This window comes from Acanthopagrus latus, chromosome 11 (genome assembly GCF_904848185.1).
Source record: "Acanthopagrus latus isolate v.2019 chromosome 11, fAcaLat1.1, whole genome shotgun sequence".
Classification (NCBI taxonomy): Eukaryota; Metazoa; Chordata; class Actinopteri; order Spariformes; family Sparidae; genus Acanthopagrus; species Acanthopagrus latus.
Window position 1 is genome coordinate 29,110,389 of NC_051049.1, and position 26,599 is coordinate 29,136,987.

General features: G+C 41.4%; 1 protein-coding gene across 2 annotated transcripts; it reads right to left on the bottom strand.

Moving 5' to 3' along the window:
- Nucleotides 1-352: 352 nt before the first annotated feature.
- rsph4a (radial spoke head component 4A) lies at nt 353-22,419 on the bottom strand. 2 transcript variants are annotated; one of them, XM_037116154.1, is made up of 7 exons: nt 22,118-22,419; nt 19,264-19,486; nt 11,169-11,459; nt 2,621-2,980; nt 2,297-2,438; nt 789-906; nt 353-687 (listed from the first exon to the last, which is right to left on the bottom strand). In XM_037116154.1, exons 1-7 carry the CDS (start codon nt 22,213-22,215, stop codon nt 456-458), a joined length of 1,464 nt encoding a protein of 487 aa, XP_036972049.1. In that variant the 5' UTR covers nt 22,216-22,419; the 3' UTR covers nt 353-455. The 2 variants fall into 2 exon arrangements, with proteins under 2 accessions (XP_036972049.1, XP_036972048.1); XM_037116153.1 differs by having other exon boundaries at nt 2,531-2,980; nt 22,118-22,417.
- Nucleotides 22,420-26,599: the final 4,180 nt, after the last annotated feature.

The following is a 26,599-nucleotide window of genomic DNA, read 5'->3' on the forward strand; positions in this document are numbered from 1 at the left end:
GGGCAAGGCTGAGCTGCATGTCGAAGTGTCTTTGAGCAAGATACTGAACCCCCCATTGCTCATCATCAGTGAGGGCCCTGCGATGAGCTGGCGACTTGTCCAGGGAGTACCCTGCCCTCGCCCTGAGACAAGGCTGGGATTGGCTCCAGCAGCAACACCCCATGACCCCATGGAAAGGGATAAGCGGTTACGGATAATGACATGACATGACAGTACGGTACTTGAGTAAATATACAGAATTTAGAGTGATTGACATTGGGCTATATAAATAAAACTGACTTGACTTAAATTGCTACTTCAAATTTAGCCTCAAACACTACTGCCCTCCTCAGACAATGACCTATACTAAATGTACAATATCAAACAACAAGAGAACTGATTTATTTGTCCATTGACTCACAGATAAATACTTGAGAGGAAAAAAATTATAAAATGTTCTGAATATGTATTTTTCCTCAGTCGTCATCTTCCTCCTCCCCTTCTTCTGTGTCCTCCATCTCCTCTTGGGCAGCTTGCTGCTCCTCCAAAGAGTCTTTCAGCGCCTGTTCCTCCTCCAGTGATGGGTCCAGGGCCTCTGTGATTTCCGGTCCACTGGGATATTCCTTCTGTGGCATTGAGGGGACAGGTGGGCTGTACCCTTCCCCTGCATACTTCAGACCCCATCCAATATATATGTTCTCAAACTTTCTAAAAGAAGGGATAGCACATGGTTGTGTACAAATAGCAACAGTCATTCAGTGTAAGAAATCAAACACACTGCGTCAGATTATTGTGATCATTTCACTTACTTTCCACAAGCATATGCATATGCCCCAGGCCAGAGGTTGGAGCGGAGCACAGCTACTGCATGCTGAGAGGTGAGAGTAGAGGACATCTTAGAGCTCCAGGGAGGGGTGTTGAACATATCTGAAAGACAGGTTCATCAGTCATAGGTTCATCTACCAAAATAAAACACTGTGCACGCTATTTTATTCATAAACAGTTTCAACAATATACTGTAGCATTCTGCATTAATACACAGCTATTTGCCACTGTGGTCTGAGCTGATGATGGTTGACCTTTTTTTAAAGACCTTGATGCACAAGGCCAACAGGTAGTACGATCAGGGAGCATATGTGTCCTAGTTCAAGTGTCCCACTGTTGACTGACATGTATAATTGGCAGTGGAGCCCGTCTTTGAAATCACTCTGACTGAAGAAAATTATGAACAAACACAGAAACAGAAAGCCCCCTGAGCCTGTTGCTGCCGTATCCATAATGTCATCCATTTAGAGCCGTTTCTTCCTATTTTTTGCCTCCTCCTCTCCACCAGAACCACTTGCAAATATTTTCTTGATTAGAGGCAGCTAGAGTGGTGTCAAAAACACTGTTTTATCATAACAACAGTTTCTCGTTTTGTATGGCTTACACAGACAAGTTATTCTTTTCATGCAGTCCTGCCAGCTGTAGTCTTTTCTGAATGCAGCTTTTTGGCAGTGACGCACGCCCCGTGAAGGAACAGAACAGTCTGCCTTTGTTGCTATTAGTTCTCTGACATCGGCTGGATGTGTCTGGGTCATTAAACTTGCATGGTTACCAAATTATGTAGGAAAGCACTCTAAGTTCCCTAAATTACAGACCATCACCAGCAGAGAACATACTTATGAACAGTGAGATGAACAAAATGAAGGGAAATTACCTCGGGGCAACATGACCTTATAGAAACCAAATTCATCTTTATAGGGTATAGTATAAAATGTACATTTAATGCCTCTTTAGATATTCAAATAGTGTTACAGTTTTTTTTTTCTATATTTCAGTATGAAGTTCTGACATGAAGCCTGGGTCTAGTCCCCTTTCTTTTTTTCCCTTTTCCCTTTTTGGTTTCTTTGAATGTTTTGAAAAAATTACATTTATTTTAAATTTTATTGTTAAATCAGTTAACGATGTAAAAAGAAAAAAAAAAAAAGCTGTACCGCATTTACATGCAACTACCAAATCAGTGTAGGTTTCAGTCCATGGGCTGAGACTTAATTAAACCACACCTGCACATTTTGGATCAGGAAGTATGCCTACCTTCTTTCTCAACCTGTCAACCTGATTGTACAACCGGAATGAATCATTCCAGTTGAGCAAATTAACCAAATTTATGAGATTAATGAAAACACACTATATTGTTTCATGTTGCTGAAACAATAAGACCAAAGGCCCTTATTTTGACAGGGCAGCAACACTTGATGTTGATGGGCGAGGAAAGAGCAATCTGAAAGCAACTTAGCCGACTTATCTTTGCTGTTTCATTTTGACCAAGTCTGACCTGCATCTTGGGAGAGGGGCGTAAGCAGAGGGGGTCCAACTTCTGGCTCTGGCTCATCAGGCTCCTCTTCCTTTTCCTCAACATCTTCTTCATTGGAGTCCTCTCCTGGTCTCACAGCTAGGTTCACCCAAGTACAGCGACCCTAAAAAAGAGCATTTGCACACATGAAATTAGCACATATACAAATGATCTCAGAAAATGGTCAGTGCACCTGGTTTGATCAGACTTGCAGACCTGCTTAAGGATGTGCTGAGTATGATGCACCCAGAAGGATAAAGACTCCACCATCTCAGCAACTTGTCTGCCCTCAAAATCAGTATTTACTTCGTAGCTGTCCCTGGGTGCCTCGTCTTCTTCCTCGCCTTCCTCTTCCCCAGCCTGGAAGAAGCCCTGTGGGCTGACCTGGGTGCCGGCAGAGATCCGAGCAATCTGTGCTCTCAGATAGTTGGCTTCATTCCCAGGAAAGGGTGGGTAGCTCACAACTGGGGTATCCAGCCTGCCTGTGAAGAATTTACGGATTTGGCGAGCAACAGTGATCTGTGCTGGAGTGACTGATGGGAGCTTCACCCAAGGAAGACCAGGGTCTTGGCACACATAGTAAACAAACTTGTTAGCACCTGTTCCTCTGGCCTCCTTTGGCACTACTGGTGGTGGTTTATAGGTTGACTGAGGAAGTGGATCTGTCTGAAAACAAAGCAACAGGACAAGACCAATTTATTTCACTTCTCAACTTCAACAGACACCAGTGACAGCTTTCTCCTTTTTTACATTTTCAAAAGACTTACTTTAAATTATATTATATAGGTTGGGAAAGGGGGGTGGATGTAGCTCAGTGGGTAGAGCTGGTGGACTGGTGATCGGAAGGTCGATGTCTTTTATTTTAAAATTTGAACCCCTGTAAAGATCATCAAAATCCCTATAAATTGAATAAATTGCAAATTAAAGGAAAAAAATCATAAAACATCATAAAATAGAAGAAAATTAGGGGGCCAGATTTCGTTTAGAAGTGGGGAGGAGAGAGCTTGGATATAGGCTGGGGGGCGTTAGGATTAGGGTGAAGTGAGGCTTTAAAAAGTGGAATAAAGTGAGAAATAATAGAAATTAGGTAATCTGTAATTGCAGGTGTCAAGACCACATTGAGGGACTGTCTCCGGCATGGTGTTGACCTGGAGGTACCTGGCTGGGCGAGTGGCTGTGGCTGAGAGTGAAGTGAAGTCTGGTGTAGGAGTTAAAAAATGGTAAATGATATGAATAAAAGGTAGCAAATGTAAGATAAAACTAGAGATTTTTTTTTCTTCCCTGGTGTTGAAAAAATTCACTGTTAAAATTCCATCATGCCAGTCGAATGTAGAATGTATATAGTCATAAAAGAATAAGATGTGGAAATAAATAAGCATGATGTTTCATAATAAAAACCACAAACAATAGTAGAATAAAAAAACACATTTACTAAGTGAATAAAAAGAGCGTTAAAAAGGGAAACAAGTTCGCAGGTTTATCCTTTGCTTTAAGACCTTAATATTCAGTTAAAACTTCTCATTTAGCCCTGATTGATCCACCATTTTCAGTTTGTGGATCCACTTTCTTTCTTGTCTCTGTCTTTCAGGCCTGGACCAGGCACTGTCGCTCCCCAGGCCCACATAGGTGTATTGCTGTGGATCGTGAGTCTTAAAATAGTCATAGAGCACCGTTGACTTGTTTTATTTTATGTGATAGGTGTGTTGATACATCCTGCATCTTAGAGTGTTCCCCGTTTCTCCTATGTATATTTTATTACAGGTGCTGCACTGGCTGGCATAGATGAGGTTGCTGGAATCCTCTGAAAAGGACCAGCCCTGTTGAGAAAATGGATTCTCCAGATAGGATGTGTTAACACATTTTTGGTTTTTGACCTTTGACTTTTGTGTTTTACCAAATGCTGTTTTGATGAGGATGTCTCTGACATTTTTGTTCCTCCTGTAGGCTGTTGTAACCTTATACTTTTGTAATCCTGCGATGTTTGCCTGGACCTCCTGGAAGTGGGTTTTGATTTTCGAGTTGAGTGGCGTTAGTTGATGTGAGTATATTACCACCAAACGGATGATGGGCTCATTATTACGGTTCTCAGTGTATTCCCCATATGATTCAAAGAGTTCTTTCACCTCACTCTTTATCTGTCTCAGAAACCTGGTGGAGTATCTTCTAGGCTTCAGGGCTGAAAAGAGTATATGGGTGGCAGTATCTATATCCTCTTTGTAGGTGCAGATTCTGTGAAACCTGATTAACTGGTATTTGATCAAGCCTCTATAAATATGATGGGGATGATAGCTGGTCTTATATAAAAGTGCATGCCTATCTGTATCCTTAAAGAACACTTTAGTACTCAAGCCTTTTGAGTTATCTTTAAAATGTGTGAAAAAGGCTTGTGTGTCCAAGAATTCAACTTTGTGTTGTTGGATGTTGTGCTTTAAGGTAATCTGAGGGTGATGATAATTCAGGGTTGCCATGAAGTCATCGAATTCAGCCAGTGTGTGATGCCAAAGGCTGAAGATGTCATCCAAATATCTTAAATATAGGCATAGTAATTTATTGCATTTCTTGAATACTGTGTTCTCGCAGTCAGCCATGTATATGTCAGCACAAGCAGCAGAATATTTGCGGCCCATCGCACATCCTGATACTTCTAAAAAGTACTTGCCATTAAACTCAAAATCGTTCTTTGTCAGAGTTAGTTCCAGGGGGTCAAGGATGACGTCATCTGGGCAGGATGCGTCAGGATACATCTCAAAGCACTGCGCTACAGCTTTGATGCCCAGCGTGATGCCGAGTCAATGTTAGTGTAGAGCGAGTCGACATCAATCGAGAAAACATATGAACTGGTAGGTACTCTTATGCTTTTGAGTTTGTTCATAAAGTCATGGGTGTCTTTACATAACTGTTATGTTTTTTGGAGAGTGGATTTCAAAAATAGTCAATATACTCCGACACACTATAAGACTCCGACCCACTGTCGCTGCATATAGGGCGACCACTCGGGATCAAAGAGGGCACCGGCCACGTGGGGGGAGACTTGTGGAGTTTTGGTAGTAGATAGAAGAGGCGTGGTCACGGAGAGTCAGGACCCATCAGGTGGGTTTTCTGTTTCTTAGTAAAGTAATCGTCTGTTATATAATTCTTACACTTCCTCCCTGACTATTATTTGTGTCTCAGGTTGGAGTAGGTGGGGTAACGGTTTGTAGTATTTACTGTTTTCAAGTTGTGTATGTTGTGTCTGTATGCTTCCTCTAGGTAGTTCTCTTTATCCTGAATGCAGATTTGGCCTCCTTTGTCCGCACTCTTAATAATGATAACGTTCGCCTTTTCTATATGTGTTATAGTTCTTCATGACCAGGTGACTCGGCATACGCAACGGACATCCATAGGCTTGTCTTTAACTCCAAGAGTGTCACTTTATTACACACACTTGTAGCCTGCATTACATGCACACTGGTAGCTCGGGAACTAGTCACATCACAACAACATATCAATTTGCTTACATTTCACTAACATTATGACAGTATAAGTGCACGGCACTATATACTACAATATGTAGATGCCAGTCCTGCACTTTACGGTTAGTGTGTGCACTGTCGGCTCGGCGCGCTGTATTTCTGGTGGGCACGTGGGAGAGCATGTGTGTTTGTTGATACAGGTGGGATTGCCGGTTAAGTGGGAGTTGGGTCGTTTATGGTTGCGGAGGCCTGCGGTGGTAGCGTGTTTGACTCTGTCGGTGTTGTTTTGGATCCCGCTGGGCAGGAACGAACAGACTGAGGGGTAGTTTTACCCGTCCACGTTGCTGCGGCCGAGTCGCAGTCTGGAGGGGGATCCTGGAGGATTCCCTCATTTCAGACAGCGACTACGTTGGAATATGGCAATGGAGCAGGTATGTCATCCATAACGTCATCATAACGTAGATTAAAGTTGATAACCAGCAAAATGTCTGTATTACTCGCTGTCTCATCAGCTGAAGTATTAGCTATTGATGAGGCAGTTTGACTGGGGGTTTGTGAGCTGAGTAGAGGGCTATCTAGCGCAAGCGGGTGGAGGATCACTATTATAGGCGGCGGCGGCACGTCCGTGCATTCAAGCCATCGGGCTCTGCTGGCACAGGGAGAGGAGGGAAGTCAGACACTGTTGCTGATGTGTCTGCAGGTGCAATGGATGCCTTAGTTCATGTAGCGACCAGGTCTCTGCAGGTCTCCAAAGAGGAAATGGTACACTAACGCAGGTTCTTCACCCGAATCATAGCTTTGTCAAAACTTGCTGAATCGAATGGACTAAATGTTTCCAGCTCCTCGGCTAACACTGAGTCGTAGTATTCTCTGAGGATCGACATGCTGTTAGTCTTCCACTATAGTGTGTTTAATCTGACTCTCTCTCGCACCATGTCGTTCGGAGATGACGGCTGATAACTATGCCACAAAACAGTATGTATTCTAGAAAATTCATTAAGTTGTGATAATTTAAATGGAGATTGACAGAGACTGTAACATTTGGCTCAGATATGAAAAAAATCAGATTTAAAAACAAAGCAAATACAGTATCTCCTAGTTAACTGAACATATTTCAAGACAAATAACTCTGGATGACTGGATAATGTAAATAAATCTAAAATGTAAGTAATATCTGATACTGACATTTACATCCGGTCTTTTAGAATGACAAAAATATTACTGCTCTTGTACTGTCCTGTCCTCACCCTCTCCTCTCCTCTCTGTCTGTGACTATCACTATCTGTAGCTTTTAACTTAGCTAAACAGCACTCATAATTGAGTAGGCTTTTGAACAATGCAGGATAACTGTTGCAGACAGCCTGGACCTGGCGCTTTTTGTAAATGGGATGTGTGTTGTTGTAATGTATGTCACACTTTCTGTGTAGTATATACATCTCTCATCCCACCGCATGGTGTGAGAAGCAGGCTCCGCCACATGCTGCTGCAGCTGCTAGCTCCGCCCATTGGAAAGAGTATGGGGTGGACTCAACCATTTCTAGGAATGGGGGGGGGTCTAAATGTTTAAAGATGTAGCACATTAATGCGCGATTATAATGAGCAACACTTACATTGTGCTTTCAATAAATTGTACTGCATTGTTCAAAATGTATTAATTGTGTCTCAAATTATACTAGGGGGGACAGCTTTACTGGAAAGGGGGACATGTCCCCCCTGGGATTTCTGCCTATGCTCTGCTGACTCTTCGAAGGAGAAGGTCATGAAGAAAGACTGCCAACTTGCTTGCTCCCATCTCGCTGCTATTCTTGAGACCCTTGGTAAGATCCCAGATATGGAACCAGAGGCTGATGGCATCGTCATTGATGGTTCAGCATTGGTCAACAGTCTGCCACCAAAGCGTGGACGTGGAGTCAGACGCAGGGTGACAAGCACCAGTAAACTCCCCTCAAACTGGCAGAACTTCTAAGAGACAGTGACAATAAAACCAAGATCTTCAACTTCTTGGCTGACAAGATAGCCCAGATGTCTGCCACAAACATGATCATTGTGACCAAAGAAGAAGCTCCTGCCAGCAATCACCAAATAAGCCTGGCAAAAATGGCCCCCTGTAGTAATGAGGAAGCTGACACTCGGATATTTGTGCATGCCAGGCATGCTACAGCTTGAGAAGGGCTGCAAAACTATCCTTATCAAATCCAATGACACTGACGTTCTCGTCATAGTGGTCAGTGTTCTGCCAATCCTTCATGAGACTGGTCTTCAGCAACTATGGATCGCCTTTGGCCAAGGCCAGAACATGAGATGGATTCCCATCCATGAACTTGTTTTGTCTATTGGATTGCAGAAGAGCAAAGGAATTCTCTTCTTCCATGCCTTCACTGGCTGCGATGTTGTGTCAGCTTTCCGTGGTAAAGGTAAGAAGACTGCATGGCAAACCTGGGATGTTTTTGATGAGGCTTCTGATGTTGTCAGCAAACTCAGCCAGTATTTACCAACAATAGATGATGCTGACATGAAGATCCTGGAAAACTTTGTGGTCATGATGTACGACAGGTCCAGTAGAGCTGATGGTGGTGATGATGCAAGGCTGGACATGTTTGCTCGGGAAGCAGAGGCCATACGAAGCCATCCCTCTTACCCGTGCTGCTCTACTCCAGCATGTAAAGCGTGCTGCCTCCCAAGTGGGATTCATATGGGGTCAATCAATACTTTGTCTGCCAGAAGCACAAAGTCCTGCCGACTTGGTCATCTGTAGCAGATCTTGTGGACTCATCTCGCCCCTATTGCAGAGAGCTGCCAACAACTCACCAAGTGTGGATGCAAATCTGAATGCCTTGGAAGGTGGAAATGCTACAGCTTTGGTCTTGCTTGCACAGCACTGTGTAACTGCAGATGTGAAAATTAGGCTTCATTTCAACTCAGCTTCATTGCTCAAGCTATCTACTTGACATGCCAGTACCGAAGACGTGAACACATTTGGTCCAACCATTACAGGGCTCCGTGAACGGAGCGTTAGCATTGACAGCCAACAGCATAGGGTCAGAACTTTACACTGTGTTTTAAGCGTCTTAACATGCTCCACATCTCACCCCAAAAGTCATGCAATGTCAGCAGACATCTTATAACACAACACTGTAGCCCGTATGACTCAAAATGAATAAAAAAGTGGTTAAAACAGTGTGTTTGTGCAAGTAGCCACATACCAATTTGTTGACATCCGTGTCCTCCGGTAGCTAGACCGATCTAGTCAATCCGTCGAGCGTGTGCTTAACAGGCTTAACATGCTATTGTAAGGCTCATGACTCATGACAGGCTGTAACATGGTCATGTACATTATGAACAGAAAAACGAAAATGCTGGAATACGTTTCTGTCTCTGCCAGTGAGGGAGTAAGCGCACGTTCAATGGATTGACTAGTTTGGTCTAGCTACCGGAGGACACGGATGTCATCAAACTGATATATCAGTCAAACTAAATGCTATTAACACCAAATTTGGAATCCTTGTTTGCCTTGTTGGCGACTTTTGGCCACTAGGGGGCGCTAAAAATATGGGAAGTTTATATCTCTCAAACGGCTACACTGATTTTTACAAAATTTGGTCGGTATGATGTAGGGCCAATCCTGAGGCCATGTCTTGAAGGTGGTCATGACTGGTCAATGTGGGCATGGCTTATTACAACAAATCCAAATCGTCACACATTCAGCCTTTTACACTTCCAGTACACTTCCCATTACAGTGAATACCACGGCTCAGATGTTGGCCTGTGCCCTTTTTTTGCCCCGAGCCCATAATCCTTTGGGGCCAGCTTCCTTGGGCTTTGCGGTGCACGGGGTCCGAGTCGTACCGCGGGGGGGCTTGGCCCCCATTCATAACTGCTTGCAGTTCTAGTACATTTTATAGCTTGTATATTTTATGCTGTGCAGCACAAATGCTATGTACAGTAGTAACCAAAGGATCATATCAGCTCATGTGCAAATAAAATGCAATTTTTGCACATCATTTCCGATAAAAGCTTTGCTGAAATAATGGTGTTTATTTGTATTTTTCACATTACTATTGTAAGTAATTGGCTAAAGGAGATATAAAAGGGATTTCTGATGTGTAAATTTGAATTTTCCATAGTTAAAAACCTGTAATTCGACACCAGAATCATCAAAATCAGTCTGGTTGTCAGGCTTGTTGGATGTACCACCAAATTCCTGGAAACCACACTGTAGACTACTTATGGTAGTGAAAAGAACATAGTTAACAGGCAACAGCTCTGGTGAATATTCCTGCAGTCAGCATGTCAACTGCATGCTCCATCAGAACTTGACATCTGAAAAATGAAGCTCAGCGCAAATTAATGCAGGACACGGAAGTCATAAGCCCCAGCTGTAGTCAGCTGACAGCCAGCTGATCAGATCAGCTCCAGCCTCCATACAACCACAGTCACTCTTCTTGTACATTTAAACCAAGCCGTCATTCACTGGTCTCTCCTTCAACACTGCTGCACGCACATCATCGCTGCCGGCAAGCTTGCCACCACCACCCCAGCCTCCACCTGCTTATTCTTACTCTAAAACGGCTCAATTTATCTAGTTGCTATGACTCTACTCCTGCGGGGGGTATGCATTTCGCTCCCCAGATTGGCCTAGCATGCTGCTAGCCAAATCCAGGGAGCTCCTTGAGCGGAGCCTTCAGTGCCAAGCCTAACTATATATCATTTGTCGCAATAAATGATTTAAGCAAATGACAAGAGTGTTCCTGAATGAAATGTTGCTGTGTGAAAAACCTGCACATTTGAGGGTGGCCTGTCATTGTTACTGGTATAAAGCACACCTACGAATTCATAATGCTGCATAATCAGCATCTTGACGTGCCACAGCTGTCAGGTGGAAGGATTATCTTGGCTGTGATCAAAAACTGAGAGAAATAGTTTTTTGGTGATAAAAGAGTGTTAAATCCTCAATAAATAAATAAATAAATAAATAAGTAGGAGTTGAGTTGTTCAGTTTTGTATGAAGTGACTTACAATAAATGCATTCAACTAGAGTTGATTTCTTAGATGTCTTTTAAAAAAGCACATTTAAAAACTTTTCAAAGTTTGCAGTACTTTTAATGGTGTTTCTATGTTTATAGCCAACCAAGAGAGGGGAGCACTAACAGCCACAGGCACAGGCTTCATGGACAACAGGTTAACGGTGATACAAAAAAAAACAGCAAAGCAGGTGCAAATGGAAATAATCTGCAGGGGGCGTGTTTCTTTGACTGAATAATACAGTGGAAATTACAGCTAATTAAAACAGGGAGGCTTCAGTTCTTCCTAAATATGATCAAATATACAAAGAGGAACATCTGATTAAAGGACTTCCTGCAGTTAGGGTAAATAAAGATTCTGTACACTTTCCACATCCTCACCTCATTCTCAGTCAGATGAGTCTCAGCCTTTCTCCCCTCTCCGTCAGCTGCTTCCTCATCAGTGCTCTGCTCTTCATCTTCCTCTCCCTCTCTGTACTCAGCTTCAGCAATGATGTAGCTTGTCTCTATTCCCAGAATCTTCCCCCATAGGCGGCAGCGCATCAGTGCCTGTGTCTCAACAAGCTGCTTGAGTGCAAGGAAGACTCTCTGCATCTCCTCTCTGGCCAGACCCACGCCAGCCTGCTCCAGGTAAAAGCCAGTCTCACTCACATTAGGAAGAGGTGTTTCCACCTGATGAAGACCAATAAATAGTGTTATTGTGCATATTAAGCTCCAGTGTTTCCCACACATAAGTACGTTCATGATCGCCTATGAACTGTATATTTGGTGATATATTTAGCATTTTTTACAATTTTTTTTTAATCAGTTTGAGAGAACAGCACCATCAACGATTAACTAGTGGACACCCTGCCCTTGCTCTTCCCCTCCTTCTTCCCCCCCGACACATGCTGCATGTCAGTCAGTAGCATGCGTCCTGTAAACGCACTGAATGATTTATGTAAGCCTGTTGATTCTGTTGTTTAGAAAATGCTTGTAATTGTACCTGGTTGTTACAATGTCATTTGGCGCCATGTTGTTTTTGAAAGTCTTTACATAATGACTGCATGGATCACTTTCCATAGTGAAATTGGAATCAGGGGTGAAAAGATCCTGAACACATATTTTAATACATTTTCAGGTGAGACCGTGTAGAGGCAACATTATCATGGTTAACAGGTTTTTTTTAAAATCTTCTGAACTCTATACCAGTGAAACAGCACAGACTGAATGAACATGGAAAAAAGACATCATCATCTGGGAGGAGGTCAAACATCATGTACAAGCAGTCAGTGTATCTATTTCATTTCTCATATCTCCCCAGCCCACTTGTCTCCTGTGTTTTCGCTCTGTGTGTCCACTCTGGGTACCTCCTTCCCCCTCCTGGACTCCTGTAGCTGACGTCCCTGCTGATCATTACCTCATCAAGCTTCTGCAGTGTAACAACTCTGACTCTCTACTCAGTCTTCACCATTTTGTTTGATCATATACACCAAATAAATTCTAGTTTCTGCTCCTGGTGTTGGCTTGCTCTAACACTTTTCTCCTGTGTCTGATCAACGTGCCGGGCTGCCCACTCTCCACCATGTTCTCATCTCCACCCTGCCTGCCAACTTGCCTCTGGATTGTCTCCATTTCACCCTCATCTGCTGGATTGCTGTGAAGAGGGTTAGCAACATCCTGGTTAGCAAGATCCTGGGGGCATACCTGGCGGAAGGCCTGACCTCAACCATCAACACCACAAAGCCTGACAGTGGCTCCATCCTCCCTGGAGACCCAAAAAAAGCTGGCCTCTCCCAATTAACACCTCACCTCCTTCCACAGGTGGGGGCTAGATACTGAACCCCAAATTACTCCTGATGGGAATTTGGCACCTTGCATGGCAGCCTCTGCCATCAGTGTATGAATGTGTGTGTGAATGGGTGAATGTGACAAGTGTTGTAAAGGTCTTTGAGCAGTCAGTATACTGGAAAAGCGCTGTAGAGACGCAAGTCCATTTACCATTTACAGGAACACCACAGAAAGCATCCTCTCCACTGTATGGTGTGTGCTCTATGTGTGATGTCTATGTTGAGGTCAGAAAGGTTGAGTATGATGAGGCCAATAATTTTGGAGGCACTGTTTGTGACTGTGGTGAGTAAGATGGGCTGGTACAGTCATTGGTGTAAAAGGTATACAGGAAGGAGCTCAGGACACAACCTTGTAGGGCTCCAGTGTTGAAGGTAGAAGATGTTGCAATGTCCACTCTGGCTGCTGGTGGAGTCCATGCATAGAGTCTGGTGAATTTGATGGGTGATTCTAGGTTTTGTGGGTGGGAGTGAAGGAGGCATGCCACAGCATCCTCAGTCCCCCTTTTGGCCTTATAGGCAAACTGACTGAATGTTGTCATTTGGCAGGATTATGTTGAGAATCAGTCTTTACAGGCATTTTATGACTATTAAAGTGAGTGCACCTGGCCAGAAATGATTAGGTTCTGAGGGGTGGGGTTTCTTGTGCAGTGGTATAAAAGTGGATGTTTTCCATATGGTGGGCACTGAAGCAGGCAGTGCATTGAGTAGGTTGTGGTGCTTCCAGGATGTGTGTGGTTTTCAGTAGTGCCTCACATTCCTCTGAAGTTTATGGTGCCAAACAATGTGTAGAAGATGTTCAGGTCTTCAGCAATTAAGGCAGGGTCAATTATAGCAGATGACTTGGGGTTTGAGTCATATCCAGTGAGTGTTTTTACTTTTTGTTCATGGTCCTGAATTCCTGCTCAATTTTCTCTTTGTATTTGAGTTTGGCCTTGATGTTGTCATTCTTTATTTGACAGTTTATGATCTTGAGGGAAACCCAGTCCTGCTGCTGAAAGGCTTTACGTTTTTTGCCTTGGTTGATATGCTGAGTGATCAAGGGTTTGGAGTTCTATAATGAGTATGATATTTCTTAAAAAGAAATACTGGAATGGTTGTAACAGTGCAGAACTTAATGTAGTCTGTGATAATGGAGATCCTATTATTTAAATTAAAATCAAAAATGTCCCAGTCTGTGCTGGCAAATTAAGTACCCCTCTTCCCTTTCTGCTGGAGATTTTCTGACAGTGCTACGTTCGCAGAGCCCCCAGTATCATCAAGGACCCTCTTGCACCCTTCTCACAGTTTTTTCTCCCTCTTTACACAAGCACACAAAGAATTGACCAGAAATTTGATCTTGAATCAGTGGCTAAGTTGCTGGAATCATTATGGACAGTTTAAAAAAAACTAAAACTGAAAGCTCATCATTTTCATTCCACAAATTATTATTCCTTTTAGTACAACCCTCTAGTTCTCAAGCCAGGTCCCGACAGACTGGGCCCCAAACAGTAAATTATAGCTGCTGCGCAGCGATGGGTTGGATCTGGGCTATTTTTGGCAAATTTAGGCAATTCTGAGCAACAAACAGGAGAATAGGAAGGCAAGACAGTTGACAACAATGTTCATTTTGGACCACTTCAGGTTTGAGCTCACAACTTCTGGAACCAAAGACTGTCATCTATCACTCTGAGCTAATTGGCAAGTGGCAATACAACAGTGGCTTCACAAATTGAGTAAGCCATTCACTGTTGTGCAGGCAGATTTGAAATCACTGTGAAAAATTCAGTTATCAAGACAAAAATCTGAAAATACACATACTGCAGCATAGAGATGTTGGTAATTTGTTTTTAAAAATGACTGATTTGCTCCGTAAGTGAATAACTGATGTTTAAGAATGCTGCTTGACTGCAATTATTCACGAGAGCAGAATTCAAAATGTTCTCAAAAAGGTACATTTAAAAAAAAATGTTTTTAAAATGTAGGTAAAATTCTGATATTTGTCAAACATCATCTACCATGACTAAAAATTTTACATTTTTTCATGAACAATCAATTTGTGGGTATATGTTTACAGTAGTGTTCACAGTCAAGCATTTTCATGCACTGTAGGCAAAAATTGTGGAAGGAGATGGACTTCATAATTTTTAATAGGTTTAAATATACAAAAGTTTCTTTAGTATTGGGGCTACAGTTTGATGAAAGTGTGAAGTTCTAGCGGGTTGATTTGTTATGAATTTTCAATGTTTCGAACTTTAGATGCTTGCTGTAGCGCCACCATCGGGACTATTGGCTTGGGTTTACAGCTGAGGTAATCTGGCTTGAGACTGTACCTTTATGCAAAATTTGGTTAGCTTTCATTCATGATGTGGTCCAAGCTATTTTAGCGGGGCAGCTTAGCTAGAAATTATATAAGGATTGTGCATTTTATGATAAAAGCGTCAAATTTGGTACACTTGTAGCCAAAAATTAGATGTGGAGGCATGGCGAATTTTCAATGTGGCAGCCATTTTCAAGATGGCCACCAGTGACCGCCTATTTTGAGATTAAATTTCACATTAACGATGGATGATAGGTGATAGAAACATTAAATTTGGTACAATTATAGCCAGAGAAATGGGGAACATGTAGAGGGATCAAGACTTTTCAATATGGTGGACAACTGTTTTTAGATAAAACTGCATATTAACAATGGCATAGAAGAGATAGAAGCATAAAATTTGGTAGTTATGCTCAAGACACAAATGAAAAACAATACAGATATGGACCCATCATACATTTTTAATATGGCGACCATTTTGCAAAATGGCTACGAGTGACAACTCTTTTTAGATCAATTTTCATAATAATGATGGACATAAATGATATGAGGATATATGTTGGATTTATTTAGTAAGCATAGCACTTGGGAACCTTCATTTGAATTGCTCCTTTTTCAATATGGTGGCAAAGATGGCAGCCAACTACCAAAAATGTTAAAGATGGCGGGCATGCCTGGTCGCCTAGGAAAGCAGTCCTTTCAGTACAATTGCATTTATCTTATTTGGATATCAGTTAGGTGAAGTGGAAAAGTACTCAGAGTCTCCCCCTATGTTGACCAACGACAACATAGTTTGTGTGGTGACACAGAGGCAAGGCACTGGCCAGCGCATGTTAGTCCCCAGACCACCATCCACTTGCTACCATGAGCCATGTGAGAAGAGAAAAGAAAAAAGAAGTGGAGGAGAGGGGGGAAGGGGGAGGGGGGATGGGATGGGATGGGATGGGATGGGAAACGCAGCACTCCAAACGTCCAAGCATAGTGGCAGAGCAGACCCAAAACCACACAAAATAACCCTAACTAGAAATGGGGCGAGTGAAACGACATGTTACGGTTAGGTGTGTAAGGAGGGAGAGGTTGAACAAATCACTGGTATGGGCATATTAAGGCGATGCAGACGAAAACAAGGAAGAGATCGCAGGAACGTCAAAATCCAAATAAAGCAGTGAACCTAGAGACAGTGTTCAAAAGTAATTAAAGTGATTTTAACTAGGCGGTATGAACTCGCTAAGTGACTTTGGACAGTGCAGGATGTTTCATCTTCCGAACCCCACGGCAGTCACCTCCATATGGTCCCCACCAGTGGAGTCCGACTGCCGTAGCAGAAGATCCCTCTAGCGCTACAGCAGCAGGGGAGTCTGACCACTATAGCAGAAGGTCAAGTTAGTGTAGCCTGTGTAGATTTATGTACATTCACATTTCCATGAAACAAAATTGTCCTAAATAGAGTGGATGTCAAAGCACAACCAGGGCACACTGGTGACACCACTGCTGTGAAACTCAGCATGGGGTTCAGCTTTGCTGGCCATGGGAAGAAGACTGCATTGGCTGTATGGACTGTCTTTCCAGAACTTACAAATGCTCTGTTAAAAGTATCTTCTGCCCCAGATAACATACCGCAAGACATTATAGCTACAAAGGAGAGGTTTGTTATACTGCTATATGACCAAACCAGCCAATGCACAGATATAGACACTGCAAGGAGTAAGTTATTTGTAAAGACACAGAATGTGCTGTCTATCCCACTGACAAAGGCTGCCCTAGAAGAACATGTCAAGAGAGCAGTTTACCAAGGAGGACATGTGTGGGGTCAGATGCTGGTACCTACACCAGAACTACCTTCATCATGTAAATGGGGCTGGTCAAAGACATCTGAGGGTTATTATGCACCCTTCTGGACATGCCTGCTGGATTCAAGCCAGTCCAGCTATGAATTTGTCTCCTGTCAATGTAAGAAGGGCTATGTTAGGCAGTGCAGGTGCAAAAAAGCTGCCTTAGAATGCACAGCTCTCTGTTACTGTGAAGGGGAGTGCTAAATAGACTCCTGCGCTGGACCTACTTAGACTATCACATATTTTGAGTCTTGAATTGCAGCTTCTGAGGAATTCTGAGGTTCATTTACTTTACTTCAGATCCAGAAAAATATAACGACACAAAGATCATCCAAATCAGACAAATCTATGCAACTTTACTGCAACTACCATTCTTTGCTCGTTGGCTGTCATTTTGGTCACCATCTTGAAAAAAAGTATAATCTAAATGATAGTTCCCAAGTGCAATGCAGACAAATCCAACATATATCCTTGATATATAATCATCATCACATTGTATCCATCATTAATAGGAAAACTGATCTAAAAGCAGTTGTCACTGGCAGCCAATTTGGAAAATGACCGCCATATTGATCATTTATGAGGGTCCATATCTGTATTTTTTTAGTGTATTTGGCCATAACGGTAGCAAATTTGATGTTTATATTACATATAATCCTTTGTTAATGTGAAATCTATTATATATATTATATATATATTATATATCTATCGATCAACAGTTGTCACTGGTGGCCATCTTGAAAATGGCTGCCATATTGAAAATTTGTCATGCATCTACATCTAATTTTTGTCATATTGAAATGATCCCTCCACATGTTCCCCGTGTCTTTGGTTATAGCTGTACCAAATTTGATGCTCCTATCACATGTCGTCTATTATTGATGTGGAATTTCATCTAAAAACAGTTGTCACTGTCACATATGGAAAAGTCTTGATCTCTCTACATGTTCCCCATGTCTTTGGCTATAACTGTACCAAAATGTATTTTTCTATCACCTATTATCCATTGTTAATGTGAAATTTAATCTAAAAACAGTCATCACTGACGGCCATCTTGAAAAATGGCTGCCATATTGAAAATTTGTAGTGCCTCCACATCTAATTTTTTTCTATATGCCTTTGGCTACAAACATACCAAATTTGACGCTTTTTTGGGGGGCCTTTTCTGGCTTTATTAATAGTACAGCTTGAAGAGTGTGACAGGAAACAGGGTAAGAGAGGGGGAGTGACACACAGCAAGGGGACCCGGGCCGGGAGTCGAGCCCGGATCCGCTGCAGAGCCTCGGCACATGGGTCGCGCGCTCTACCAACCGAGCTAAGCGGAGCCCCAAATTTGACACTTTTATCATAAAATGCACAATCCCTCTGGTTATCTGCCCCACTACTTGTTTTTATGTAATTTAGAGGTTTGCTGTGATGCCACCATCAGGACAACTGTCTTGTGTTTTATGATGAGAACATCTGACATTTTGATCTGTCATCGTCATCATAATCATCCTTGCTGGGTCTCAAACCCAAAACCCCTGACACCAAGAACCAACTCCTAACTCACTGACCTAATTGGCTGGAAGTGAGACCTGCTGTGTAGCTTCATTTGTCGACTCAGGGAATCGCTGTCAAGGCAGCTTTCAAAAGTGGTAAAGATGTCAGAAATTCTGTTACCTGAACACAAATCTCATAATACATAAATTGCATCTTGACAGCATGGAAATGTTAGTGATTTGTTTTTAACTCTAAGTGTTTCGCTTCATAAGAGAAAATCTGATGTTTAAAAATGCCACTCTTACGTTGACTCCAGTTGTTTTCATTCCAAAAGTCCATTCCAAAAATTCAGTTTTTCAGATAAAATTCTGATATTTGCCAAACTTCATCAACCAATGACTCCAAAATATTCTCAGTTTTTTTCAGGAAGATTGAAAATGTATTTAGCAAGAATTTGATAGTATATGTTTACAGTACTGTTGACAGTCAAACATTTTGATGCACTGTAGGCTTAATTTTTGATAAATCAAAAATCCGAGAAAAAAGTTTTGTGGAGGACGGTCTGAAGATGCTCTCTAGCAAGTTTGGTGACAATTGAGCGAAAAGGTAGGTTTTATAACTTTTACAGGTTTTGAAAAAAACTGAGTGATGGACTTCATAATTTGTAATGAGTTTAAGTAGACTAAAGTTTCAGCAGTATTGGGCTACAGTTCGAGGAATATTGACATGTCCTTGGAATTAAGTAAATCTGGCATAGGGCCGGACATTTCTGGAAAGTTTGGTGAGTTTTCGCCCATGGGATGTATGACTTCCTCGGAAGAAAGAAAGAAAGAAAGACAGAAAGAAAGAAAGAAAGAATTCCTAGAAGTACAAAAGTATATTAGTATAATAGTATATTGATATAACTAATAAAATGCTGTTCAAGTAACATTGACACATAACCTGGCTTCATGAGATTCACAAAAAAAGCCAAAATGCCTATGCCTTTCACCAACAAATCAAGACAAATGTGCAGTGTAGGTGTATGTAGGCAGTACCAGTTCCTCCTCTCGGTCAGCGTCTTCTGGCCGAGAAAACAGCAGGTGCTGCTGCTCAGCCAGCAGCTCAGCAGCTGTAATCTGTGGGAGATCTCGCAGGGTACTCTGCATGCCATCAAATGTAGCCCGCTTCACATCAAGGCTCATATCCTCAATCACATCCACCACATTCTGTGGCTGCTCATCCATCACCTTCATCAGCAACCGAGTGAGGTGTTCATAGCTGGAACATTACAGAACAGTGTCAGTCAAGTGTTTCTGAATGTCAGTCTGTTTGAATATAAAAAATCTGTTAAATGACGGTACAGACCACAGGCATCATCCTTAAAGAGTGGTAGCAAAGGATTATTCTATCTTGTATTATTATTGGTTTAGAATGTTGGGGGCTCAGTTAGGACTATTATGCTTATATTCAGAATTATCTATCAATATTAATATTCAGAAATATTCAGTATTTCCCATTGCAATGAATCGTGGGACGTTAAAAAAAATCCCACATTTTCACACTTTTAAAAACTAAGCAACCCATTAAAGTTGCTCTCCTGGTAATAATTAAACCCCTGAAAAAACTCACAATTCATAGAGTAGGAAAAATGCGAAACACAGATAATTAGCTGAACACCTGACTTCTTCTGAACACAGCTTGTTTCCCCACACCGTTATGGTAAGGAGATGGAATGCTCCATGGAGCAAGTTGACATGATTGGTTTCTCAGGTTTGTGATATCTTGTATGAATTTAAAAAAAACACCATTTGGAGGTTTCCAAGGTGAAAAACTTGATTTGCATTGGAGATTGGCTGTGAGGAGATGCCTGTCAGCTAGAAACTCCATACAAACTTGGAAATGTTTCACATCATGTGAAACATAACATTTCAACTTTCACATGCTATTATCAATACTTTTGAAAATACTAAACTGTCGTAGAAGCTTAGTTATAATGGAAGTCATTTAGAAAATCCCATAAAGCCACTCCACTCACAAAATTTGAAATGTTTCCAAAGATTCAGACTTTTTTCTACTGATTCAACTTTTTTATGTCACTCAAACTGGATTTCGGTCTGGTGGGCTAAGCAGGGACAGGAGCATTGACCAACTGACACATCTAGTCCCATTTAACTGAGAGGAAAATATCTGGAGGAATGCTAACATATTCAGTGTGCTCAGTTGACTCTCATAATCTGTACCATATCAAATGACAATATGGTAGACTGTTTTTTACAGATACAGACACCTGTATACTAGACATGTAAGGGGTAGTTGACGTTTATAATCATCAGAGAATGTTGCACGTCTGTTTCCCAAATATATTTGTACGTGTGTGAATAGGTAAATGAGAGGGATTAATTTATAGCACTTTGTAGAAGGGTGCTTTATAAAGTTCACTCCATTGATTTGTATCAGTTCACGGGGCAGAGCTGCCACATCCAACATGGCGTCGACAACAATGTATCGCAACAACGGGCCAACACACTCAGTGAGGCTGTCTATAGCTGTGTCCCAATTCAGAGGCTGCATCCTTCAAATGAAGTGGCCCTTGCGTCCTTCGAAGGATGTAGCCCCTGAATTGGGACACAGCTTATTTATGTCTATGGGCCTTCCAACAGGAGCTTGCAGCCATAAGCAGTATTGCCAGATCTCACGAGAGACACAAGCAACCAGCTCTATGGAAACAAGCCCAAAAAAAGGTACTTGGCACCGTGTGTGTGTGTGTGTGTGTGTGTGTGCGTGTGTGTAATGCAGTAGAATGGTCCATTTACTTGAATGGGTCTTCCCAAGGTTTGGCAGTCAATTACTTTCGTATAATTGACCGCTGCGAACATATTGACCGTTGTCAAGGAAAGTGGCCTTTTTGCCTCTGATTCACATTTTTCGTAGCACTCCACGCGCTACGATATTTGCTCCGCAAAGCAATAGTATATCTCTAAAGACGTAGAGGCTGCAGATTCAGACCCGCAGTTCTGGGGCCACAGTTCTAGGCCCCTTGTGTTTTTGCAACAGAGACCTCTTTTCGTGAGGACACCAAAATGGAACAGGAACAGAAAGTAGTAAGTAAGTAGTCCGGTCACTTATCACCCCAGCATGTTTGGTAGCTAAGCGATGTCCTTTGATCTGTAGTCTACTACTTATCGGGGAAAAAAATACTCCTAGGCCACTAGTATGGATGAGTTTCACATTAACTTTGATATTTTTTGAAAATATGGTGATTTCGAGTCTTGGCAAAAGGTTGAGTTGTCGTCAGGTCAAGAAAAGAAAAAGAGAGGAAAGCAGCAAAGAAGGAAAGGCGAAACGGTGGCGGTTTGGCGAACTATATTTCTCTGCTGAAAAACACTGTGAACCGCAACAAATAAATTGTAAAAAGACACACTGTGTTTTTTTCGTGTTGGCAGGTAGCCGTGTAATAAGCAGTATAATGTATATAATGGCGGTCATTATCGGGGAAAAATCCCCTCAGGACTAATCAGTCCGGTTCGTCCTTTCGGAACTTATCTTCCCGTTTATTACCGCCGTTCCATACATTATCCTTGGTGGTGAGCACGTATTTCTCACTTAAAACAAAATTGGAAGAATGGGGCGCGGTAACCGAGGAAACAGGGTTATGGACAGGAAAAGGGCAAACGAACTATCTCGTTCGTGTTTCGCTTTATTGTGGAGAACTGGGAGACAATAAGGAGGGGTTCATACAGGGAGCAAAGCAAGCCCAAATGAGCAGAAACACTCACGAGCCCAAAAACCCGCAACCGCGACTGATATCTGCAAGCCACTGTACAGAAAAACAAACCTAAAGTTAATTATAACAAGCGGACTTGGCAACACTTTCCATGAGCTAACAGCAGTCATTCTCGCATTACTCACACGTTCATGTTGCTCGTCGTGCTGCTTTTTAACAGGAAAGCCTTGAAAGAAGCTGCAGATTGAAGACTTTTGTCCTGGATTCCGTTCGAAGTCTCCATCGTTTTTCCTTTTTATATTTCTTTCTCTTATGTTTCCGCAGGATTTTTGGCTGACTGTCGGACAGAGATAAAGATGAAGTGGGAGATACACTATGGCCAAATACGTTAAAACTTAGAGTTTGCCAGCTATCAAAATGTATAAGCAGTGTCACCGGAAACAGTGTTAGCGTTGAGCCAAACTTCACTGGTTGCTATGGTTACTGTAACAGAATGGTTGCTAGGATATCAAATACGACGTTGATATCGACAATAATACAAAAAAATATATTATTATTGTTGTAGTTACTATTATTATGACTAGTAATAGCAATCAGTAGAGCGCATACATCTGCCAAACCCAAAAGTTCCCGTTTCATTCAAATTTAAAATCACTGTATCTATCTACATCAAACTGTGGTCACTCATAGATAGCAGCCATCTAAATATGCCTGATATTTTTTTCATCAAGATCCATGTGATTCACTCAAAAGTTGATGAAAATGTGGTTAAACACCCTGTCTCACACTGAAAAAGAAAGTGAGAAGAAATTCCTGGATCCATCCCTTTATCCAAAGCCACACCAAAAGTTAGTGTGGTCTATTCTCCATCAAAGTTTTTATGAAAGTCTGTTCAGATGTTTGTGTGTTATCCTGCTGACAAACCAACCAACCAACCAGTCAGCCAACCAAGGAACTTGACCTGTAAGTTTGGTCTTTACATTTATTCCTTTATCTATAAATTATCTATAAACTGTAGGTAAAATCCATGGCACATAGCAAGGTTCAGAAGATTCAAGATTCAAGAGGGGTTTATTGTCATTCCAGTACACAGTGCAATGAAATAATGTTTCCCAAGAAGCTTCAGTGCAAACAACAACAACAACACAGAACATAAATCACATGTTCCACTGCTAAAATATCAGCAGGTTACATGGCACTGTCCACGGTGCCGAAATGCAGTCTTCATTGTAATCCGCATTTCTATCCGTTGTGTCCATGAATCTATTAAACCCGCCCAATTCCATAAACTTTGGATCAGTCTGGATCAGTGATGGCCTACTGTAGGTCATTGCCCCCTCTGCTTTGGGCCAAGTTCTTCTTCTTCTTCTTCTTCTTCTTTTAATTATTAAACACTCATAATCATTTATGAGTTACAATGAGTTTTCATGAAATAAAAGCAGAAGATTTATTGTTATACTCCTAATTTCACAATATATTATGTCAGACGTAAAAGTTGATGTAAGCCCCAATCATTGTTTAAGTAGCACTAAAACAGTAGCGGAAAACAGGGTAAAGTGAGCCAGTGGGTACCCCATCTAGGTAATCATAAGCAAAATTAGTCATGCAACCACAAATTAAGAAAGTACACTTCACATTACTCAATTCATGTTGGACTGAAGTATATGGAGAGAGTGGTGAGCAAACCAGACTAAAGAAGATATATTGTCATGCTAGTAAATTCATCATGTTTCTAAAGTTATAAACACTGTATCTGCAACACAATACAACTAAAACTAAACATCTGTAATAAAACAGAAATGTTTTGGACATTTTAACATGTTAATTTCTGTCAGTGTAATCCCCCAAAACTAGGTCATAGGCTTAAACATAAACAAATTGGAAGTACATTGTAATAAGACAAACTGTGCCAGTGAAGTTGGTTGTGCCAATGGGTTCATCGCACACAAATGTCCTACCTGATCAAGCACACACATCCCCAACCCTTCCATGTTTACAGTCAACCCGTGTCAAGCTTTTCTCTGTCTAGTGATCCTGTAAGTTCCTGCTAATATTTCATTTGACATTATTGAAGTGCTCTTTGAAACTATTCTTTTCTGCTACATAGCAAGATTAAATCTCCCTAATGGTAATGTTTTTACATTAGGGAGATAGGTCAACAGTACAGTGTCAGATCTTACTTATGTAACATTAGCAGGGCAGATGGTACAGCAACATCACAAGCTAACCTTGATGAAAAAGTTGAGGGATGGCTGCCACACAGGTTGTAGCTAGGCTACTTTGCAGTTTGTTTTATAATTGGAATATTTAGTGCTATTTTTAAAATAATGTTGTCTTATGATTACATTACCACCCTACTTTTTTATTATGATTGGATTAATCAGGAAGGAGCACTATAATGACTTTAAGGATATGATGAATTTTGTCAGATAAAAACAAATATTGTTCAATCTTACTGTGCAGTTGCACCCCTCAACAGGTTTTCGCACTGTTTGAGTCCTAACTTAATTTTTCTGATGACACATCTTTTCAGTCAATAACTATTTGCTTATCATAACATAAATCAAAGGTCACCAGTGTCTTCTTAGAGAGGCAGGCAAGCCTAGTGTTCGATGCCCAGATGATGCACTGAACAGGCAGGGTGCCCTGTATTTGGCTGGATTGCCAGTGGTACAGTGTCATTATGTTGGCATCTGCACATCAGGAGCAACTTTGGGGTTCAGTATCTTGCTCAAGGATACTTCGACATGTAGCTCAGTTCCGCCCAGGGGAGCCAGGACTCGAACTTGTGACCTTCTGATCACCAGTCCACCAGCTTTACTTGAGGTACTTCTGTTTAGGAGGCATTTGTGGACTGCTGCGCACAACTGTACATCTCGTAGTGAACAAGTGTCCCACTCTGACACATGCATCTGTTTGAGAAGCTGAAATAAATGGGTCAGTCCGCTGCCTTTAGTTGCAACAGCATTTGAACAGCATTTGAACAAACTTCCACTGTGGTTTGTTCCAGGTCTGACACCACAAAACCAAGCTACCAACTAGACAGTGCCTTTTTGAGACGGGCTCTTCGCTTGATGCCATGTTGTTTGTTTCTCTACAGAAAGTCAATGCAGGGGGAGGGCGGAGCCCACTATGAACTACGGGAGCCTATGGGGAGCAGCATAGGAGCAAGTTAAAGAGAAAATCGATTTTATTTTATTTCTTAAATCGTCCTAAACCACAGAGTGCAATTAATCAATTTTACTGATTTATTGCCCAACCCTAGCGGCCAATCTTTTTCACATTTTGAGCCAAATTAATCGTGACATTGTCATCTTGGAATATCCCGGGGATTAAAAATCCATTGAGAAAAACATGGTCATATAGTATATTCAGGTAGTCAGCTGACCTTATTTCTTAGGCACATAACAATTAGCCTCACTGGTAAGTGGTTTTCTTAAGGCTACACAGCTGTTTAGTCCAAATCCATTTAGTTCTCTTTACATTTTGTGTGTGGAAATACTGTTTCACTATGAAACATAATCGCACATTCTGTTAATATTTTTTTTACCATTTGATTTCACCAAACATTTTAACTGATGTTGTTAACCCAGTGTTAGAAGTTTCAGCAATGGTTTTCTTTGCTTGGTGCAGGCCAATAATTTGACCCTCATGAAACAGAGTGACATCTTTTCCATGACCACTGGATGTCTTCCAACAGCTTGTCTAAAAAATGAGAAGCTACATACTGCATCATTTAGGGTTAAATAACTTGTTACAAGCTAAAACATATTATTCACTGCAGTATTTATCCAATGGAAGGCTCTCACCCGTTAAATCCAGGTGGTGACTTTTTTTTTTTTTGCCCAGGCAGTGTACAGAGAAGATTTAAACAATCAATGTAAAAACAACCTTTCAGTGTCAAACTCTGCAGACATATTTTCTACACAGTGACGCTCAACTATTTAACTGCAGAAACAAGAAGAAAAAAGGTTTTGGACTGGCTTTAAGTATGGCACATATGTGACTGACCAGCTAAGAAATCTGACATGGGGCAACTGTTAATAACGTAAGGTGAACAAGTTGGTAATTAAACATCCCTCGTCCACTGTGGACTGCAACTGTGACAGGCATGACAGTGCTACCACAAATTCAAAGGTTTTCATTAAAGAGAAAAAAAAAAATCATATAATTTCATCAATCATATTCATTTAAAAAACAGCAGCATAAATCACCTTTCCACTGTCCATCATTACACTAGCGTTTCTGCTTGTATGTTACAGTCAGAATACTTGCTTCTATGATGCTGTTCTTCTTTCAAAAGATACTTATAGTGGTTGAACATGCCAACAGGTGACACCAAATATTCAGTACATTTGTACAATTTGGTAGATATCTGGGGACTGAAGACCACAGAATGATTCCTTTCATTTTGTTCTTCACAGAAGCATATGGATTGTATTGATGTTTCACCCATTCATCAGGATTTTAGGCTTTTCCTTTGTAGTGTCATCCATATCTTAGTATATGAACCAAACTTTATCTATGAAAATGATATTATCAGTTTCCCTTGATAATTACAAAAAAACCTGCATGTGATTGAAAATAAACATTTTTACAACACTGTTGCTGAGAACTTGAGCTGTAGGAATGAGGGGATAACAAAGCTTATCAGAGACCACAGCATA